The sequence below is a fragment of the Hemibagrus wyckioides genome, linkage group LG07 (assembly GCF_019097595.1).
Source record: "Hemibagrus wyckioides isolate EC202008001 linkage group LG07, SWU_Hwy_1.0, whole genome shotgun sequence".
Classification (NCBI taxonomy): Eukaryota; Metazoa; Chordata; class Actinopteri; order Siluriformes; family Bagridae; genus Hemibagrus; species Hemibagrus wyckioides.
Genome location: NC_080716.1, coordinates 34,036,885 through 34,060,184, shown reverse-complemented (window position 1 = coordinate 34,060,184; position 23,300 = coordinate 34,036,885). Strand labels below are relative to the sequence as shown.

The following is a 23,300-nucleotide window of genomic DNA, read 5'->3' as shown; positions in this document are numbered from 1 at the left end:
ACCAGCATCAGCGCCTGCAGTATCTGAGAACAACACCAAAACCATCCCAATGACCTTTAGCTTTTTTATACATCAGTCATAACATCAGTCATTATCAGTCTCTAGATTATGACCTCAGACACCTGGATGCATTTTGTTAATATAACAAATGACTGAATGTGCTGAAGACTTCAAGTGTTATCTGCTAACTTTGTTTTTAAATAAATCCATTAAATGTCCCAGCATTGAAAATCCTCTACCATTGATCATATTTGCATTATTTTTCTTCAAGTGGCTTCATTGCTTTCAGCTGCAGCTTCACCTGAACACAGTGCAGTGTGTTAGTCTCCACAAGACACTTCTGTACTTTACTATATAGAGTTAATCTATAGTTAAATCTCCTAATGCAAGAGGAAATGTCTGAATGTTTGAACTCTGCTTTGGCCTCTGCCGTTCTTCTTTTCTTGTCACTTCTTGGCTGGATTTCGGACAGTTTTGCTCATGCTGTGTTTGGATTACACTGTTCAGATTTGTTGCCTTGGACTCTTTCTTTGCAAGGACCTTTTGCTGTTTAGCTAGCTCTCCTCGGTTTCTGTCCCTGGTAACTACTGGTTCAGACTTCTCCTTGTTCTGTGATGTTTTGCTGCTTTGTGCTTCGCCTTGTCTCTGTTTTTTGTGCAGGAGTTTGTTGGGTGTTTGTTATTGGAAGCACCCCTGCACTTTCTTTTCACGATGTTTCTGCCACTCCTAGCAGAACTATGGCATCGGCAAGCGTGAGCTTTTTCGGGCGGTTCAACTTCACCCTGCACTACTGCCTAGGCTGCAAAGAGGAACAGGTTGAGGAACATCTCATCCTCCGTCATGCTCAGAACTCTCCACCTTGACCTCGAGAGGAGGGTGCAACCTTTCTCCAAACTTCCAGGTCCTGATGGCTGTCCGGGGAAGGCTGTTAATGACCGATCACCTCCATTCCCAAATCCTCCAGTGGTGCCATGGTTCCTCTGTCCTCTCCCTGTTCAAATGGATCCCATGATCTCTATGGACTTTGTCACTGGCCTCCCTCCATCCGCCGGTCACACCGCCATTCTCTGTTGTCGACCAATTTTCCAAGATGGCCCACTTCATCGCCCTACCCAAACTACCGTCAGCCAAGGAGACTGCCCAACCCATGATCCAGCATGTTTTTCACCTTCATGACCTCCGCCGCACAACATTGTCTCGGACCGGGGACCACAGTTTGCCTCCAATTTTTGGAATGAATTCTTAGAGCACCTGGGGATTACCATCAGCTTGTCATCCAAATTCCACCCACAGTCCAACGGTCAGACTGAGTGGCTGAATGAAGAACTGGAGGTAGGGCTCCGCACCCTGTGTGCTGAGGAACCTTTGTCTTGGTCATCCAACTTGGAGTGGGTTGAATATGCCCACAATTCCCTACCTTTGGCTGCCACTGGCTTCTCACCCTTCCAAGCCACCTACGGTTACCAACCGCCGCTGTTCTCGACCCAGGGACTGGTCAGGCGATGTTGATGCGTCTGGAGAAAGGCTTATGCAGCCTTGCTCAAGTCTTCCAGAAGCTTTGCTCAGTGGGCCAACTGCAAGCACCATCCAGCACATCCTTACCAGGTCGTCCAGAGGGTCTGGCTGCTGACCAGAGACCTGCCCCTGAAGGTCATCTGCCGAAAGCTTGCAACACGCTTCGTTGGTCCATTCCCCATTTCCAAGGTGCTCAACCCTGTGGCGGTATGGCTGAAGCTCCGCAGGGTCTTGTGCATTCATCCTATGTTCCACATCTCCAGACTCAAGCCCGTCCAAGCCTGTTGTTTGGTGACTATATTAAAGTTTGTTGTGTGTTTATAATAATATTAATGTGTAATCTAACTATGTAGTATTTACAACATTACAATTAATATTTCTAGATTTAATATATGCAAATATGTTTTTTTTTCTTTAATAATATACACTGTATTGAACGGTTTCTTGCACTGTATCAGGATGATATTTAGCAAAATAATTTTGAAATAATTTCCTTTAATTAATTATAATAATAATTAAATATTCCAAATAAGATCTTTTCATCAACACTTTGTTATGCATTCATGAAATAACCTTTAGTTATTTTCTATGACCATGTGATACATCAAAATGTGCTTTATTCTTTAGAAATTATGTTTTACATAACATAGCTAAAGCACTTATCAGACCTTTTTTCCTTTTGCAGGACCACAACAGGATCATTAAGATCAGAAAAGTGATGAACAAAAATCCCAAAACCACAACCAGTCCTAATGTTAAACCACTGGATCGAGGACCTGAGACTGGGGAGAGAAAAATGCATTTTGGCATTTAAAAAAGAAACTGTATTAATAAAAAGATCAAATAAAATAATTTCTCAAAAGGTTTCTCACATCTGACTGAGATCCAGCTTTTGGGTGACTCTCCTCTCTCTGGGTGTTTACAGTGGTAGAAACCTTCATCTGACTTTGAGACAGTTTGGATGATCATCTCTCCTGTAGTCTGGTTCTGGAGAACTGATCCATCTTTATAGAAATCAGCTCGGAGGTTTGAGGGATTTGGGTTGTGATATAAACAGTGTAGAGTCAGAGGATGTCCCTCAGTCACAGGATGGACAGGACTCTCCAGGATCACATCACCATCTAGAACACAGAAAATCACAAACAAGGAAATCCACACACTATGATGTGTCTGTAGATAATAAATAAAAGTTCTCTAATTTATCTGTATATAACGTAAAACCCCTCTAAACCTGTGGAGTCTGCAGGTATTTAATTCAAGTCTGTAGAAAACTGCCTACACTAGCTCATGAGAAAATATTCAACTGAATTATGGATTCATCAGTACAGATATATATGAATACTGAATATTGATTCAATTCCATGATCATTTACTGGTACCAGTAAAACTAGTATCTACTACTAGTATACATGTATTCATAGAATATTTTTCTTTTCCTTTAACATTACACACACTACATGAAGACTCACCATGCACTGTGATGTGGACAGGATTACTGTTTTCTCCAGATTCAGACTCACACCAGTAAACTCCAGTGTAGGATGTGGAGAGGAAGCTGATGTTACATGTAGATCCTGTAACTGATCCCCAGTGTGAACAATCTAACACTCTCTCACTGTGTGTGTATCGTCTCACTGTCCATCCAGTAGAGTTACTCTGGTCCTCACAGCTCAGTGAGAGAGAGTCATTAGTAAAGTGTTGAGTTCTGCTGGGATTGATGATCAGAGAAACTGGAGGAGATTCACCTTAAACACAGAAAAGAGCCATGAAAAATAAAAATTAAAGATGGAAATGTGCAAAATATTGAGGCAGAACACAAGGACTTTTTACTAGGAAGTTATTATTTTTATTTTCCTGTATGTTACCAAGAAAAATTAGCCAATGACAAGGGTTGGAGAAATCACAAAATACAGAGAAATACAAGGAAAATCATGACAATGATCCTCTACCAGCACATAGGACTATTCAGATTCAAGATTCAAAGGACTAAAGTCCCAGGGGGAATTAATTACTTTATTAATCCCAGGGGGAAATTGCTTAATATTAAATTATTAAATTGTTATATATATATATATATATATATATATATATATATATATATATATATATATATATATATATATATATATATATATATATAAATGAATAAATAAATGCTGCATTAATCTGATCTTACATTCATACTTTTATACTTCAAAACAGTTAATTTTCCTCACCAGTGATCCATAGTGGCTGTGGATTGCTGTACTGTGAGTGAAGGGCTGGTTCTCCTCTCTCTCCTCTGCACATATAAACTCCTGTGTGATTAAGAGCAGCAGGACTGAGAGTGTATTTGCCTCCAGATCCTCTGCTGCTGTCTGAGAGGAGCTCCACATACACGCTATAGCCACCATTATTATTTATTCCAGTTAAGCCGTCTCTGTAGGGAGCAACTGTGTACCAGCTGAATGTCCAGTCTGTAGAGGAGTCTGTAACCTCACAGCTTAGAGTCACTGAGTCTCCTTCAGTGAGCCAGCTCTGTGGAGATACCCTCAGTACTGCCTGTGGTCTCTCTGTCACACAGGAAATATAAGATGATTTCTTTTCTAGATTTTTTCTAGATACATAATGTGTCAAGATGAATTTGTCATCATGGTGTAAAATGATGACATAGGTATAGTGGAATAGTAAATGCAACAGTTTGGTTTTATTAACTCTATCAGCTAATTTATAGGTACATTTTTTTCTTTTTAAACTGTGAGATCTGATGAAATTAATTCTTAAAATATGTTTTAAAACAACACACTGTAAGCTGGATGTAGCTGTAGAGACGTGATTATAATTGCACATATAATTTCATTGCCATACTTTTCCCACAAAATCCCTATCTTCATTATTAAAATAATTTCAGTATGACTCACACACACAATACAACTGTACAAAGTTTCAAAAATTAAATGAAATGATAAATTATAATTAGGATTACAGTATGGGGCTAAAACACACAGAGAAATTAAAGGAAAAACTGAAGTATAAACAAGACATTTTAGAAGAACAACCAATGACAGCAAAGGGGCAGAGACAAGACATAAATCTGAACAAAAACCCACATGGCAACATGTCCCAAATATCCCTGATAACTCTTTTGTCCTGAAAACTTTCAAATGTCTAAAAATACACAATTATAGCTTAACCTCTATTTTATTATTTGTTAAATAAAACACTGAATCTCATCAGACACAAATGAGAAATATTTTTAAACGTATGTATTTCAAGATTTTAAACATTCTGGAATAACAACAAATAATAATAATAATTAAGCAATATTTTTTCTTACCCCTTCTAACAAAGCTGTGATAAAAAGAGGAAAAAATCATGACATACCTCTTACTGTAATCTTTATAGGATCACTGAACTCTGTGTAGTAGTTTCTCCTGTATGCTCTACATTTATACTCTGTTTCTTCTGCATTATTGACTGTTACGTTAAGGGTTTTCTCTTGTTCACTGTTCAGATTCTGTAACTGATTATTTTTGTACCAGTGAAACTCCCATCCAGTCCCCTGCTGCAGCTCACAGCTCAGAGTGACGGTGTCTCCAGTGTAGACAAAGCTCTGAAGATTCACTCTCACAGTCGGTTTGGGTTTTGCTGTTGGTATGAAATGATGAAGGAGTCAGAGCTGCTTTTCACTTTACAACATAAGCAGTAGATTCACTGTGTCTAACAGATACTTTGTGTCTAAAACAATCATATATAATTTATACAGTCATGTTTTCTTACACGGCCGGTATTCAGTATATTTTCTATGGAACAAAATTCATGATTGGATTGAAGTCCAGAAACACTGTATTTACTGATTTTAGATTGTTATTTTATGGATCCTGCACAAATCGTACACCACCAACTGAACATATCTGCAATGAGCAAAACATTACTTCCTATAGTAAAGCCATGGCAGAATATATAATATTATAAAACTAAAATATTATAAAGTATTTGAATCACCATACATATTAATACCTAGAAATATAGCCAACAGAAGTGAATCAGGATCAGGTGAAGATAATGAGGCTCATATTTAAATGTCATGAGAGACTTCAACCCTTAGGTGATGTTACTTTCTTCTTTGTTAATGTTCACTGTGTTCTATTAATCAGACTGTCTCACCACACACAGTTATACTGGAAAATTAATATAAAACCCAGATGCTACTGAAAGAGACATGATGATTCTTGTGAAAGAAATTGGTGTCTACTAGACAGGGAAGTGAAATTTAACATTAAAGAAACAGGGACTCAGTTACTGACAGCTCAAAATCTGAACCCTAAAAAATAATGTTAACATATTAAATAACTAATAAAAACATAGACAATAAAAAACACAGACTCATGTGATATAGTCAGTGTAACAACGTTACTGGAGTGTGAGGAGCGTGAGCCTTGTGGGAGTAATTTTTTGAATGGTTTAGAGTGTTTAAAGTGGTTTAGAGTGTTTAAAGTGTTTTTGAGTGTTTTAGAGTGTTTAGAGTGTATTTGAATGCATTCTTGTTTGTGTTTGTATGAAACAATCAGAGGACAGCATGGTTGGGTTGTCAGGCACCACCTTAATTCATTGGTCACCTCTATTTACAGTTTTAACAATGAAGGGTTTAACACTACGAAGTTTGGGTGCGAGATTGTACGGCCTGTGTAGAATCAGTAGCAGTGGGAGTAATGTCCGTCTGGCAGACTTTGTTGACAGTAGATGAGACTTGGATGGAGTTTCAATCTTAGTATAGCCAGGGTTGGAGCTGTGCCCAAGGTCCTGAGCAGAAGTGCAGCGTGTCATAGGAAGCCAAGGGTAGAGGAATAATTGGGAGGAAACTGTGATTAAAACTATAGCAGGTGTAGAAGTGAAAGAAAACATTGTTTGCAAGGAATTAAAACTAAGCAATCTAAGACAGAGCAGTGGCCCTGAAGCGTGCCCATGTTGTCCTCGGAGGTGAGAATGAACTGGTTGATGAAAACATAGTCCCACTGACAAGAGCAAACAAGCCTATTATTATTTTTTATGACTGACCTCGGAAGTCCGATTATAATGGTATTCGAAAAAGTTAAAAAGTAATAGATAATGGTGTCGAAACAGAACCTGATATTTCAAAAAGAAAATAGGAGTGACTTTCTCAACAAAGAGGGCATGGTTTGAATATTATGAACCGATAAGAGAAAAAGAATAAAAAGACTGTGTTTTGTGATGCTTATTTTGGAGGTTGTTGGGATGTTCATTCGTGAGCAGCTCAATTCTTGTAACCAGCACTGATTGCAAATAAAACCTTGTATCTGTATTCATCTAGTCTGCATGATTCGTCTTCTTTAGTTAGAGTCTTGCTCAACTGAGCTGTCGGGTCACTGTGGAGTTTGGAGTCAGATTATATATAGCGAAGTATTAATTGAGTAGAGTTAAGTAGTGCATTATAGTATCAGACAAAAATATTTTCCACATTGTTTTGGTGACCCAGACGTGATTGGAAAATACGTGATTGGAACAAGGCGCAGTGGAGCCCCGGACCTGGGACCTGTGGTTACGGCCGCCACCCATGGGTCAGACACTTGGATCCATCTGGGACAAAGGTAAGGCAGAAGTCTGCTTAATCAAAATTCTGCATTAGTTGTGTGTGGTCTGGGGAGGCAGAGGCGCCCAGGCCGAGGACGGATCAGCCCTGTTTCGTCTTGATAGAGTATTAGTAAGTTAAAGTTATAAAATCATATGATAAAAATTGCATGACCAATGCATGATAAAGACTGGATGGTGTCAGGTGTGTGAATGAACTAAAAATCATCCCTGCGGGGTTCAGTATGATCGAAAGTCCTGGTGAGTTCCAGGTTGTATGAGAGAAAGTCCTGTGAAAAAGACCTTGTTCCAGAGCGTTCAGTAGCAGAAATTAAATTCTGTGAACAAGAACACTGTCAATGGGAGAAAAGCAAGAGTTAAGTAACAGGTGCATCAAGTAAAAAATTCCTGGATCCCGGGTGATACAGTGAAAGGAATTTACAGAGCAATAAAGAGAATAAAGAGAAATACAGAGAAACAAGCCCAGGCCCGGGTAAAATTCCCGGGTCCAAGTGATAGTGACGAAAGAGAAAAAAAACGAAGAGAAAAAGTGCTAAGTAGAAATTACTGGATCCAGGTGATAGTGAAGAGAGAAAAAATAAAGACAAAAAAACAGAAGAAAATAAAAAAAAATAAATTGTGTTTGTCTTTGTTGCTGTTGTGGTATACCTGAGGATTACTGTGCGGTTTTGAATCTAGGTGATGGTACTGCATGGCTAGTTTTGCATTTTGTGAAAAGCTAAAGGTGTTATTGAAATGGTTCCAACTTAAAATTAAGATAAATATTGTGTTGAAACGATCACTCACAGGTGGACGGTAAAAGACGGTAAATAGGTACCAGTACTAGGCTAGAACCTAGAGAACTAATTGGCTGATAAATCTATATAAAACAGGCATGAGCCTATGGCAGCAAATTTATAGTGAACTTCGACACGAAGCCGCCTCGCATTTACACCCACCCTTAGAAGAAATCCTGCTCTGTCTTAGCTCATTGACCGTAGTAAAAGAAAACAATATTTTCGGAAAAGACCCTATTGTAGTGGCAAGAAGTGTCATTGTTAGGAGGCGACGGAACAGCGATAGCAAAAACCTGAACCAGAAATACATGCTGGTAGCTGAACTATCCATAATAACTAACAGACAGATCACCTGAGGGGAACTAGAAAGGTGGTTACTGAATTCATACACCATCATACTGACATCACAGATATAATTGACACTGAGTGCAGAACCAGTTGGATAGGTCAGCTTTTTCTGCCCGGGGTGAAACTGAGCCCATACGAATAGAATCTGAGTTTGGCCGACACTGTCTCTGAATGGTAGAGCTGCTTGTATCTGCACGCACGGGGAGACACCATGTCAGAGCCTATTTTACCATTTCAGAAAAATTAAGTGGGGAGATTTCTAACATTACAAGGAAGGCAGAGAAACGTGGGTTGAGACTACATCTACGTAATCCACAGCCCTTCCAGCCAACCACTTGCAAGTTCGAGAGAGAATTTGCTGAAGCAGCCCTAGAATTATTAAATAAGGAAATGGGAAAACTTACTTAAAGGTAAAGGTTAACATAGCAAAGAGGTCCTAGAGGTCCTCAACACTGAGGCTTGGATCAGCATCTGGCAGTTGGGACGGGATCGCAGGCTTTATAGAAGGTTCACTGCAGGTGACCTGACAGTTGATCCACAAGTATCAGTACAAAATTAATTTGTGAGACCATTTATATCCCTGTCTTTAAAGTTTAGAGCTGTTTACGTGAAATACCCAAGAAAAGAAACATTCTAGGTATCCTGTCACTGCAATTGAGTGTGTGTGTGTGCATGTGTGTGTGTGTGCAGAAAAGATTCTGCTGTGAAATAAAAGGAGAAGTGAGACAGGCATTAAAGAAGAAAGAGGAACGGAGAAAAGAAGAGAAAGAAGTGAATACAAAACAAGAGAAGACTGGAAGTGAACCACCCCTATACTAAGAAGAACAAGGTGTAAGTGGGAAAAGAACCGGAATTTACCCATCGTTAACGGCATACGAACGTGATGGGTCAAGTTGGGACGAAGTGGAGATATCAGTAAGCAATCCGATTAAGGGGAAGTTAAGGAAGAGCAGAGAGACAGGTGATGAGCAATTAAGGGATGGTGAGAGAAGAGAAGAAGAAGAATATGAAGGCGAGGTGGAGAGGCTGCAAAATGCAAAAAGGGAGTGCGATGATTATCTGCAGACATAAATGGGTCTGGGTTGGATGCACTCTACACCGATGGATATCAGTGAAAAACAACCACTACCATATTCAGCCAAGCCCTCAGCAACACAGTCGACACCATCAGAGGCATCGAGTGAGTATGAGGAACCTGTGACAACAGGAACGAGAAGTGCTACAAGCAATGTGCGACCAGTGGTGGAACCAACAGAACCACCAGCGAGACGAATGCATGAAAAGAGAAGGCATGACAGCCTAGAAAGGCGTGTCAGCGGCACACTCTACATCGAGTCAAGAGAAGATGCAGAGAAAAGACAAAGGTGTACCAGTGAATACGCGTATGGGCAGGAGAACACCCAGGAGTTAGCATGACAGTTGCAAGACTTAGAGGAGTGAGTAAACCAAACAGTATCCGGATTGGAAAATCAGATGAGAGAATGCTTAAAGCACCGCAGAGATACAGAGAGGAAGATGAAGATGAAGCAGGAATGAACCCAGTAGTTCCAGGCACACATTATACATTATGTGGATCAACACAGGAAAAAGATGAAAAAGACAAAGGAAGCTTCAGTAGCTCTGTTGACTCAACTATACAAGACACAACTTGGGGAGCTCAATAGGGCAAAACAGAAAGAGAGAGAAAAAGAAAAAGGAGGGAAAATGCAAGTTGCAGTAGTTGTTCCAGTAACACAAGAACTTGTACAGAGTAATCAAACACTAGGTGTGTTTGACTTAAAACGGCACTGTGCAGACCGATAGGTGTAAGACATTAAAGTATTGCGAGAGCGGTTCTAGAGCATATTCAAGCGCACAAACTAAACCGATCAACATTTACTTAATTCCTCTACACTCCGGGGGCAAAATTCGAAATAAAACATTAGATTAAAATCATTTGGGGCTTGGGGCTTTAACTCACACTTTTAATCAATAAATGTATTTTAAAAAATGCAGCTTGTCATGTTACAATAAAACTACAAAACATAAATTCCTTTGTCCTGAAGACTTTTACATGTTGGAAGACATAAAGTTACAGTTTTACCTCTGTTCTTTTATTTGTTATTTGTAAAATGTTTCTAAACAGTTGCATTGGATCTCCCCAGCCAACAAAGAACAAAAACTTTTAAAGATGTGTATTTAAAGATTATTTTGACATTCTGGAATGAAAAAGAAATGAAAATCATATTATTCTTATCCCTTCTAACAAACCTGTGATGAAAAGAGGAAATACTCATGACATACCTCTCATTGTAATCTTGACAGTATTACTGAGCCTTGTGTAGTAGTAATAGCCGTGGTTTCTCCTGCGTGCTCCACACTTGTACTCTGTTTCTCCTGCATTATCGACTGTCATTTTAAGTGTGCTCTCTTGTTCACTGTTCAGATTCTGTAACAGCTGATTATTTCTGTACCAGAGAAACTCCCATCCAGTCCCCTGCTGCAGCTCACAGCTCAGAGTGACGGTGTCTCCAGTGTAGACGGAGCTCTGAGGATTCACTCTCACAGTCGGTTTGGGTTTTGCTGTTGGTATGAAATGATGAAGGAGTCAGAGCTGCTTTTCCCTTTACAACATAAGCAGTAGATTCACTGTGTCTAACAGATGCTTTGTGTCTAAAACAAACATTTATATTTAACATTTGATACAAGATGTTAAAGCTGTATGTTTTCTTACACGGCTGGTATTCAGTAAAATTCCTATGTAACTAAATTTTCAAAATTCATGAGAGAGAACGTTTTCATTCACCTTAAAGACACAGATGACACACAGTTGAGGGTCACTACACACGTCATTTAAAATATTTGAAAGTTCATTTTTCAATCTGACTTTTGGCTTTTTGAAAAAATGTAAGTTAAAATTCTATATATATGCTAATTAATGAATATATGTAAGGCAAACTAGAAAAATGTATTAGGAGTATCTACAGCTGGATTTCAAAGAACTGTAAATGGATAGTGGCGGTCAGCATGTCTGCAAAGCTTACACATTTTATACAGATGACAGCAGAACAAGTTTTAAATGTTTTAAATATTTAAATGACCGAATACATTAATAACTAGAAATATAGCCAACAGAACAGAAGTGAATCAGGGATTATTTTCCCAGCAGTGTTCGTGTGAACAAACATCAGTCAAGTGAAGAGAAGATAATGAGGCTTGTTCATAATGCTTAATATTAAGAAATCAGGGGCATCATGGAGCATTTCATTTAGCACTAGTTATGTCAGTTGCTCTTTTATGCTGCTGTCAATAAAATTTAATATAAAATTGTTTTATATTTAATGTGTTAAGACATTTAAGCAGCATAAAACTATTTGAGATTTAAAACTATTTATTCAAATCTGATGTTGCAGCCATACTCCATGAAAACTGTATTAATAAATCAGGAACAAATTACCAAATTGTGCACAACCTTTTCAACTTCAAAACAAAACAAAATATAGAGACAATATAAAGGATAAACTACATATAAATCACCTTGAGCCTGGGCCACTGGTATAAGTGAAATCAGCACTAAAAAGGAAACAGAAACAGAACATGACATAAATATGTAAAATATTCAGTCTGCTAATGAAAACAGAACATTTTAGACACACAGAACCCACAAGATTAAATATTCTTCAGGAAATCTAAACTACCATCTATAAGAAATACATTTTAACCTCTCTAAATAATAAATATGCAATAACTTGATTCATATGATTTATACAAAGGTCACTTTTCTGCTCATGAAAGTGTTTAATTTAAATTATTGTGCAAAGTAACCAAATATATACTTTGCTTTTATTTTTTGTTATTTTATTTTTATTTTACTTTACTTTACTTTTGCTATTCTTTACTTTTTAATAGGTCATAGACCAGGCTGTTTTATATATAAAGTTTAATTTTATTAAAGGTTTGTACACACTTGCTGGAGTAAAAGTTTCTGGTCCATTTTCTCATTTAAAAGTTTTTCCACTCCCTTGCTTCTCAACTCCACATGAAATTACCGAATGAATTAATTGTATTATTTTATATCCAATGTTGTTTTTGTTCTTTTGGCAGCTCCCTGTTCAGAGTCGCCACAGCAGATCATCTTTTCCACATATTTGATTTGAGGATCATTTTTCGGGCCTATTTGAATTTACTCATGAGGTGACATCATGAGTAGTTTTGAACACCATTTTTATTATTGCTTTATTTTCCTCTCCAAGATACATATCAGTAACAAGTGCCATGATGAGGAGATAATCAGTGTTATTCACGGCACTTTTCAGTGGTCATAATGTTATGCCTGATCGGTGTATATATGTAAGTATATCCACTTCAGCATGTAATATTCTAAACATGTCTTCACCACTGCCCATTATTTGTAAATACATATTTAGACCACATATATCACTATTTATAATACCTGCTAAATCTCCTTTACAAAAGATATCCATTCCTCTGTACACATCACCTCCTCATAGCTTTATATATTTATTTGTAATTTATTGTAAATAAGCACTTCTGGTTAGATGCTAACTGCATTTCACTGGCTTTGTATGTGTACTATGCACAATGACAAAGTTGATTCAAATCTAATGCATCTCCACTTCTAATTCTGACTGCAGGAGAACACGGAGTGACCACTCTGCGCTGAACATCGACGGGTCCAATGTGGAAATCGTCAAGAGCGCCAAATTTCTTGGTGTTCATCTGACAGGGGACCTCATCGGGTCACTCAACACCAGCTCCGTCACCAAGAAAGCCCAGCAGCATCTCTACTTCCTGCGAAGGCTGAGGAAGGCTCATCTTCCACGTCCCATCCTGGCTACCTTCTACAGAGGGACCATCGAGAGCATCCTGAGCAGCTGCATCACTGCCTGGTTTGGGAATTGCAAGACCCTGCAGCGGATAGTGAGGATAGCTGAAAAGATCATCGGAGTCTCTCTTCCCTCTATTATGCACATTTACTCCACACACTGCATCTGTAAAGCTAACAGCATTATGGATGATCCCACACACCCCTCACACACACTCTTCACCCTTCTGCCATCTGGAAAGAGGTACCGAGGCATTCAGACCTGCACAACCAGACTGTTAAACAGCTTCTTCCCTCAGGCAATCAGGTATCTCAACAGAGAACTGAACTGTGCTGAACATGGTTGTTTTACACACACACACACACACACAACAGAGAGCTGGTCTCACCAAAGAACTGATCTGAGCTGGACACACACACACACAGACACACACACATGCACAAAATTTGTCCTGTTTACATGCACACATCACTTACATTGATTTTGTTTACACTTTGAATATTTTATAAATACTTTAAATATTTTAAACTGTTCACTTAGTCACTTTAATTACATGTATCTGTTTTAACTTAATAACTTCTGTTACTTCTACTGATATATTCACTGTCCTAACCTGTTTTTATCCGTCTGTGCACCCACTGTTAACATTGTTTTTTGCACAATAGTCAGCATTATATGTCTTGTCTGTCTGCACTGTTTTGTCTTGTCATCTGTCTTGTGCACTTATGTTGTATGTTTAGTTTCTAGAGAATGCTCCTAGTAGGAATAGTATAGCTCTATGTTTGTCTGCATCACCTGTACTTTGTTTTTGTTCTGTGTAGCACCTCTGGTCCAGGAGGAACGTTCTTTCACTTCACTGTGTACTGCATCAGCTATATATGGTTGAAGTGACAATAAAGCTTCTTTGACTTTGACTTTGACTCTATTGTTTTGTGCATGATTCAGGTGTGAGGCTCAGAATTTGGAATCAAACCCTGAATGCAAGCAACAAGCAAACATTTTCAGTCTGATCAACTTTTGGCTTTAAAACAACACAATAAGTGTCAGTTTGGTGACCTTTATCCACCTAGAGTTTACAGTTGAAAGGTTTTAAGTCAGTTGTTGCTTTGACACATCAAGCTTCACACCTCCTCCCCTTCTTCACTGCTGAACAACCCTGAATTAAAAAAAGAAGCTAAACCACAACTGGAAGACACTTCTCTGTTCTCACACCTCAGAAACTGTCACTGCACTCTGTGTGTCACTGTACAAGGCTAACAAGAAGTGTTTCTTTCTGCATAATTCTTTGATAGATTTGACACAAATTAGTAAATTAGTAAAAAAAATAACTAGACAATAGTTTGGTGTTAGTGTGTATTACACTGAACTTATCGCACTAAGATGCTTAACAGTACAGACCATAATAGTAACAAAATGTTACTGTAGGTTATACAATATTTTCTCTTTTTGAAGATGTCCTGGCTTTACCATAGTTCAATAAGTGTCATTGGAGTTAAATTTATCCACATTAAAACATTAAAAAGTTGAAATAAAAGAGAGCTATTGCTTTCACATGCACATTTTCACCCCTGCACATTTTTTTCACACCTTCATTTCTTCACACCTGAATGTTTACCAGCGAGCTGCTCTCTGTTCTCAGGTCTGTAACACTGTCACTGCTCTGTGTGTACAGGACTAAGGAAAAGTGTTTGTTTTTGCACATGCATTGCTATTATTTTTAAAATAGAAATAATAATTAGTAATTATTAATAAATAATGATTTGTGATCTTTTTAAAGGCTGTGCATTAGTTTGGTATTAATCTGTATTAGAGGGAACAAGTATCCCTGAACAGACCATAATAGTAACAAAAATGGCAACGTTATTAGGTATTTTCTCAGAAGTTCTTGTTAATGCTAAAATGCTTTTGTTAAAACTTTTAGCACATCCAGAAGACTCTGGTTCCACCATGTGATTAATGGGTCAGGGCTGTTTTGGCAGCAAACGGGAGAGCAACACAATAATTAGGCAGATGGTCATAATGTTGATCGGTTATACACTGATCATAAGGCTGATCAGTGTATAACCGGTTGTTGTTCCTAATAAACCAGTTGTTCCTAATAAAATGGCCAGTGAGGATATGTTCTGAAATCTTATCACTCTGAATAGTTGTTTTGTCTCCTGTTTGGCTTTAAAAGAGTTCAATGAGTGTCAGTGGAGTTAAATTTACCCTCATTATCAACAGTTAAAAAAGAAAAAGCTAGTTGTTGCTATAACACATCCATCTTCACACCCCCTCCCCTTTTACTGTTCGCAGCTAAATTTCCACCACTACATGAAAATAGAAAAAGAAACCACATCTGCACACTGCTCTCTGTTCTCAGGCCTCTAACACTGTCACTGCTCTGTGTGTACAGGACTAATGAGAAGTGTTTGAAGAATGATGAATGTGTTTGAAGAAGTGTTTGAAGAATGATGAATGTGAGAAGTGTATTTTAAAAATGTGAAGTACATTAGTTTGGTATTAGTGTGTATTAGAGTGCACATGTTTCCCTGTACGGTCCATAATAGAAACAAAAACAGAAATGTAGACTATACAGGAAACACCACCAGAAGGAGACCATCAGATACAAATTCCAACAATAAAGACTCATTTACTCTCATTAGATTAAACCCTGTGTTTTAAACTCGCTCTACTTGTACTCTTACCTGTTGAACTATCATAGTTACTGAGAGTAGATACACATCAAACTAAACCCTTCTCATAACAGATATGGAGACACTGATCCACCTGAACAGTCATGCTGAAGTACACACAATGTCCTAATCACACAATAAGATCATCACTCAGGACATTCAGACTGCAGATGAACAACTTTATACCCCACCACTCACTCTAATGAAGACACAAAGAGAACATTTACTCACAGAGCATCACAGAGAGTGGACTGAGCTCCATCCTGTCCCTCTAATGACTGACTGACTGACAGAGCAGAGGTGTGTGTTAAAGCTTTACCACTTCCTGTGTTGTAACAGAGTGAGTGAGTGGGAGAGAGAGAGAGAGAGAGATAGAAAGAGATAGATAGAGAGAGAGAGATACCCACCACAATGTCTGATTATGACTCGTCTTGTATGTAGATTCTGACACATGAACGTTCAGTTCAGTGTAAAAGTTGTCAATGTCAGTTGTGGTGTCTGGATCCCTGTCATAGCATAATGTTCTAGTGTTGCTGGGTTGTTGTTTTTTTTTGGCAAATTGTTTGATGCTTTTGCAATTGTTTTCATTGTAATCATAAGTTTGTATACACCTTTTTATTCAATGTTTTTTGCTCTCCTTTGTATTCAACTTTGTATATTAATACTGAAGATGTTGAAATTGACAGTATAAAATATGGAATTATGTAGCCCACAAAAACATGTTAAATAACCCAGAATATAATTTTGATTCTTTAAAGTAGCCACCTTTTGCTCAGAGATGTTGAGTACTTGTTAGCTGCTCTTCACTCACTTTCCAGTCCAAATCATCACAATCCACCTCAGTGGGATTTAGATCAGGTGAGTGTGGAACTCAGGTCATCTGATGCAGCACTACATCACTCTCTTTCTTGAACATATAACTCTTATATGTTTGTGGTTATTGTCCTGTTGGAAAACAAATGATGGCCTCAACAGGTACAAACTAGATGGGATGGCATGTTGCTGCAAAATGCTGTGGTAGCCATGCTGGTTAATTGTGCTCTCAATTTTGACACCAACAGTGTTACCAGCAAATCACCCCAACACCATCACACCTCCTCCTCCATGCTTCACACATTCAGGAATGTCCATTCCTTGTGTTTCTTGGTCCAACCAAGTCTCTTCTGAAGTAATGGTTTCTTTGCCACAATTTGACCATAAAGGCCTGACTCACACAGGCTCCTATGAACAGTGGAAAATGTCTGCCGTATGAGAGGAGCAGGACAGTGGTGAGGTGTGCTGTAGGTCAGACAGTGGAGTTCAAAGTGGAGGTGGGACTGCATCAGGGATCGGCTCTGAGCCCCTTCCTGTTTGCTATGGTGATGGACCAGTTGTCAGAGGAGGCCAGACAGGAGTCTCCTTGGACAATAATGTTTGCAGATGACATTGTGATCTGTAGTCAGAGTTATTGCTTTAACACATCCAGCTTCATACCTCCTCCCCTTCTTCACTGCTGAACAGACAAAAAAAAGAAGCTAAACCACAACTGCCAACTTCTCTCTGTCCTCAGGCCTCTAAAACTGTCACTACCATGTGTGTGTCAGTGTACAAGTCTAATGAGTTTTTTTTTGCATAATTCTTTGATAAATTTGACCCAAATAAGTGAATAAGACTAGACAATAGTTTGACATTAGTGTGAATTAGAATGAACTTATTACACTGAGATGCTTCACAGTACAGACCATAACAAAAATGTTACCTTAACCAGTATAAAATGTTTCCTGAAGTTGATCACAGCACAGCACCTTCTTCTCATATGAGGAACATCACTAGTGGTCCAGAGCAAACCTGAGCACCCCAATATATTCTTTTTACACTTTCTTGTTAGAGATAACACAACCTGCTGCACCAGCATTCCCAACTTAAATTCATTATATAGGTGACCACTGCAGCTTCTGACCAGGAAAATGTTTCTGAGGATGATGAATAGCAAAAATGACGAAACCTGAATTTTTAAATAAGAATTATTATTCATATAGTGTATTCTATTATAATAGTATCATAGTATTGTAAGGCATGGGATTTAGCTGCCTGTGGATTGATCTGAATAAAGACGATGGACTTGAAAATATGGACGGCTGGTAACTTTTATTGAGCAAAAGGCCTAGAACTGGGAGGAGACCACTCTCCCTTTCTTTGTTCCCATGTTTCCCTTCCCATTACATCACCCTCCATCACGGAAGACACAATACCAAAATAAAAGTCCTTAGAGAACACATGGAGAAATACAGTAGAATACAAAAAACATTAAACAACTTCACAATATCATCAATGCCCATATATAATATAACCAGTAATGATAATAGTATAGTGTTCCAGTAACAAGATAATAGGTAATAATAATAATAATAATAATAAATAACCCTAATAAATTGGCCAGTGAGGGTATGACCAGCTGACGCTGCTGTGTTTCTGACTATAAACGGTGATTTTCCGTGTGTCTTTAAAAGATTTCAGTGATGTCAGTGGAGTTTACCCATTTACCCACATTATCAGAAGTTAAAAGTTAGTCACTGCTTTCACAAGTACATCTTCACACTTCACCTCCCTCACCCCCCAGAAATAATATGTGTTTTACACAGTCAGGTGTTTGTTTTTGCTGTAATGAATCCTCACTACAAATTCAGTTCCTCTGACAGAGGAGGTCGATTATGGACAGGCTTCCTGTCAGAGAATCAGCAGCTGGAGAAGAGATTCTTTACAGAGATCCATTTATTAAACAGTCTCTGTCTCTGCACTACACTGAAACTGGAACGTATGGAAACAACATTAGTTCCTATGACAGGCTTTCTGACAGTTTTAATGTGTATGTTTGTATAAGGCTAGAGTTTTAACTTCACCATATTGATGTGTTGAAATGTGTTATATTCACCTGCTCTCAGTGTGTGTCTCGTCCCTGCAGCAGATTATAACTTCTTTTTATTAATGGTGTGTAAATAAGTAAAATGTTAAATGTACCTGTAAAGTTCCTACATAAATGTGCACAGCGCCCTCTATCTGTTGAATGATGGTATATTGGAGTGAAATCCAGGGTTTCTCACAGCAGGTTTAATGGGACATGCTGTGGGTAAGCTGTGTGCTTTGAGTGGTTCAGAGATTTATCAGGAAAAGTGAATAAAACAAAAATTACTCTTTGCTATCAAGTATTTCTGTAATGAACACTTTATGGCCATGTGATCTACTAATGATGAATGTGTGTGCAGCTACAAACCCTACAAGTGTTTATAATAAACCTCTCAACAATCAGGACAAAAAATAAGGAACACCCTAACAAGTTTCTTTAAACTAGTTATTGTGTATTGTTTATTCTAAGCCATGAGTTTATAGTGTGCTGGAAATAAATGATTATAGAAATAAATTCAATGTAGAATTGGTTCCTTTGTCTGAGAGCAAACAGGGCAAATAGTTTCTAATGCTAATAATACCACAGAGATTAAATCAGTTATCAGTCATAAGTCAGTATCAGGAAGGAGATAAATCCTATATACAGCTGTGCTTTCCTGAAATAATATTTCATGCTTGACCACACAAAATACCAACCATTAAAATTACTCAGTTCTGATCGATATATTTAACTTTAATAATCACATAACTTTCATTTAAATCAGATGATACTTTATGTTCAAATCTGATTTATGTTGATGTTTAGAATAATAAATAAATGTTCTCTCTTCTTTACTTTAAACATCAATAGTAACACACTGTAAACACAGTTCCAGACATCCACCGATCTCTCTATTACAAAGACATGTCTCAGGTTTTCTGTATCTGTAGACCAGCAGGTGGAAAAGGAATATTTTATCAAACTTATTTAAATAGCTGAGATGTTAATGTTGTCCCGCACACAGCCGCTAGATGGCGCCGGGAGCTCGTGCAGTGCTGCCGGAAGTGACACGTGCATGAAAGCAACGTATTTATGAATACAGTGTTTTGTTCAGTAATTGTTTAAGGATATTTCATGTTTTCAGTCTTTATACAGTCCATAAAGCAGCTGGGATTACTATCCAGTATCCACTCATCCACTACTTATACAGTTGGGACTCCACAGAGGCCTCAGTCACTGTTTTTTCCCTTCTTCCACCCAGCAGTCTAAAACTGAAATATTCCCAAATTGTTGGATTCCTGGTTTAATCACAGCAAACTCTTCTGTGTTGATATCAGGATAAACTGAGGTCTAAGAACACCAGAGGAAATTCATCAAATAAATTTGTTCCCTCTTGCTGTTTTTTGTTTGTCATTACTGAAAAACATAGAAACACTATTACGATATACAGTGATGTACAATAAAGAAATACAAGAAGGAGCAGAATCTCCCCCAAATCCACCAAAACACTCAGCCTCAGAGCAACAGCATGAGAGGATCGCTCAGAGAACTGTGTTCAGGGAGGGGATGAGTAGACTCTACTTCTGTGTACAAGAAGGGGATGAGTAGACTCTACTGCTGTGTACAGGAAGGGGAAGATTAGACTCTACTGCTGTGTACAGGAAGGGGATGAGTAGACTCTACTGCTGTGTACAGGAAGGGGATGAGTAGACTCTACTGCTGTGTACAGGAAGGGGATGAGTAGACTCTACTGCTGTGTACAGGAAGGGGATGAGTAGACTCTACTGCTGTGTACAGGAAGGGGATGAGTAGACTCTACTGCTGTGTACAGGAAGGGGATGAGTAGACTCTATTGCTGTGTACAGGAAGGGGATGAGTAGACTCTATTGCTGTGTACAGGAAGGGGATGAGTAGACTCTATTGCTGTGTACAGGAAGGGGATGAGTAGACTCTATTGCTGTGTACAGGAAGGGGATGAGTAGACTCTATTGCTGTGTACAGGAAGGGGATGAGTAGACTCTACTGCTGTGTACAGGTAGGGGATGAGTAGACTACTTTCTGAGGAAGCTCAGATGCTTTAATGTTTGCAGTAAGATGTTGAAGATCTTCTACGTCTGATGTTGCGAGTGCTGTCTTCTTTCCAGCTCAACACACTGATAAAGAAGACTGGCTCTGTACTGGGATGCTCCCTCAACTGTTTTGATGTGGTTGTGGGAAAGAAGACACTAAACAAACTAATGTCCATCCTGGACAATACATTTCACATATTTATTTTATTACTCTTGATAATTTCTTACTGCATATGCTATTCTTTTGATGCTGCTGTAATGTGTGAATTTTCCCTTGAGATTATTAAAGTGATCTATCTATCTATCTATCTATCTATCTATCTATCTATCTATCTATCTATCTATCTATCTATCTATCTATCTATCTATCTATCTATCTATCTATCTATAGGTTTTCCTTCCATCTGTTGGATAACTGGAGCTTCATCAGAACAGACACATGGCTCACTGCAGAGAGAAAGAAAGAGACAATAAACACATGTATAAATACATTTCTCCTGATATTGCTGTCATTGATGTTATAAACTAGTTAACTTGTTAAATCAGTGACAGAGGAAACAAATCAGTTATTCAAGTTATTTTGTATGTCCATAGTTAATTCTGTCATAATGGTCCATGTTGACTGGGATGATGGAACGTTATCTAGACAGCTTCCAAATGAACATGGATGAACTCTTACAGATTCTGTGAGGTGGGTTTTGTGTACATGGATACTGTAACTGGTTGATGATAAAATCTCCATAATGCACCTTTCTTACTTCATGGTGTTTGGTTTTTTAAGAATGATGCTGTAAATGTCATGAGTTTTACCTCCATGTTGTGCTTCACCGCTGAATAGACAGTATCATCAGCCACACTGGCCTTTTCTAGTGGAAATCAGATATCATGTGATCTAAATTATTAAGCAGAAAATTGTCTGGATATTTAATCATGCACAATTAAAATACATTAGACCACAGCAGTGTTTAATTCTGAATTCTGATTGGTCAGAAGGTGTTGATTAATTTTCTATAACAGCAGCTCTGACAGAAGAGCAGCTATAAATCACAGGTTTATATTAATGTGCTCATTGTAATCCCTTAAAATTTCTCTAGGGGGGTTATGGGGATGTGTTATTCAAAAAACATATAATATGAAGTTTTGTATAAGAAGTTTATTTCACATTTATGGAAGGAGTCTCCAGTATTAGCACTGTATTCATTTTAGGACGTTTTCTGACTGGGAAATCAAGACAGCTGACTTTATTCTCGGTAACAGGACAGATAGATTTTGTAACATTCACTTCAAGAGGCTGGTAAGAGAATTAATATTTATTCTGTACATGCTGTAAAATTAAATAGGGAAGCTGCTGTGGTTAAACACTTTGGGATGTGCTGTAATGGGAAAATAGTCACCTTCAGTGTAAGAACTTTGAAGCTGTAACTCTGCTTCATCACACCACACTGTGACTGATTATTTTCCTATAACAGCACAACAGAGTGTTTTATTCATTACATAAAACAAGAGTGCATGGGATCATATTGGTCTACCTTTTATTCTCTTTGCTTTTTTTGTTGGTTTTAGTTCAATCTCAGCATAAGTCACATCAGCATCAGCACCTGCAGTAGCTGAGAACAAAACCATCCAATGATCTTTAGCTTTTTTATACATCAGTCATAACTCATCAATATAAACATCAGTCATTATCAGTCTCCTGCAGAAAAAACTACACTGACATCTAGCTGCTTTTTTAGAGTAGATCTATAAACTCTGGGTTTAATTTTAGCTTCTTTTATCATTCAGCATTTGAAAATGTAGAGAGTGCACACTCTAAAACTAGCTCACTGAAAGGTATAATGAACAGGTATCGCAGTTGCGGCATGGTCAGCGATGAAACGACAGAAGCAGCAACAGATGACTTTAATGTCATCATGGATAAAAAAAAATCAAAATGCAACACTCTTTAATATTTCTGGTTATATTCTACATAGCATAGCTAAATCAGTTCTCAGACCTTTTTTTCTTTTGCAGAACCACAGCAGGATCATTAAGATCAGAAAAGCGATAAACAAAAATCCCAAACCCACAACCAGTCCTACTGTTAAACCACTGGATGTAGAACCTGAGACTGAGGAGAGAAAAGGAGCAGCAATCAAACACAGAAACTCTGATATTCAAAGGGAAAAATCAAATAAAAAATCAAATATCAAATGATTTCTCACATCTGAATAAGAGCCAGCTTTTCAGTGACTCTCCTCTCTCTGGGTGTTTACAGTGGTAGAAACCTTCATCTGACTTTGAGACAGTTTGGATGATCATCTCTCCTGTAGTCTGGTTCTGGAGAACTGATCCATCTTTATAGAAATCAGCTCGGAGGTTTGAGGGGTTTGGGTTGTGATATAAACAGCGTAGAGTCAGAGGATGTCCCTCAGTCACAGGATGGACAGGACTCTCCAGGATCACATCACCATCTAGAACACAGAAAATCACAAAGAAGGAAATCCAGACACTATGATGTGTCTGTAGATAATAAATAAAAGTTCTCTTATTTATCTGTATATAACTTAAAACTCTCTAAGCCTGTAGAGTCTGCAGGTGTTTAATTCAAGTCTGCAGAAAACTGCCTACACTAGCTCATGAGAAAACATTCAAATGAATTA

The 23,300-nt window shown here is 38.2% G+C and overlaps 1 protein-coding gene across 1 annotated transcript in view; it reads right to left on the bottom strand.

Annotated features, from left to right (window-relative positions):
• LOC131356322 (Fc receptor-like protein 5) overlaps positions 1 to 23,300 on the bottom strand; it is an 82,232-nt gene that overhangs the window by 43,124 nt on the left and 15,808 nt on the right. Inside the window, exons 6-12 of the mRNA XM_058395226.1 lie at positions 22,863 to 23,111; positions 11,745 to 11,780; positions 10,512 to 10,790; positions 4,879 to 5,142; positions 3,732 to 4,067; positions 2,985 to 3,260; positions 2,388 to 2,636 (exon numbers count right to left, since the gene is read on the bottom strand). Of these exons, the coding sequence (XP_058251209.1) occupies positions 2,388 to 2,636; positions 2,985 to 3,260; positions 3,732 to 4,067; positions 4,879 to 5,142; positions 10,512 to 10,790; positions 11,745 to 11,780; positions 22,863 to 23,111 (1,689 nt within the window). The remainder of the gene's footprint in view (positions 1 to 2,387; positions 2,637 to 2,984; positions 3,261 to 3,731; positions 4,068 to 4,878; positions 5,143 to 10,511; positions 10,791 to 11,744; positions 11,781 to 22,862; positions 23,112 to 23,300) is intronic.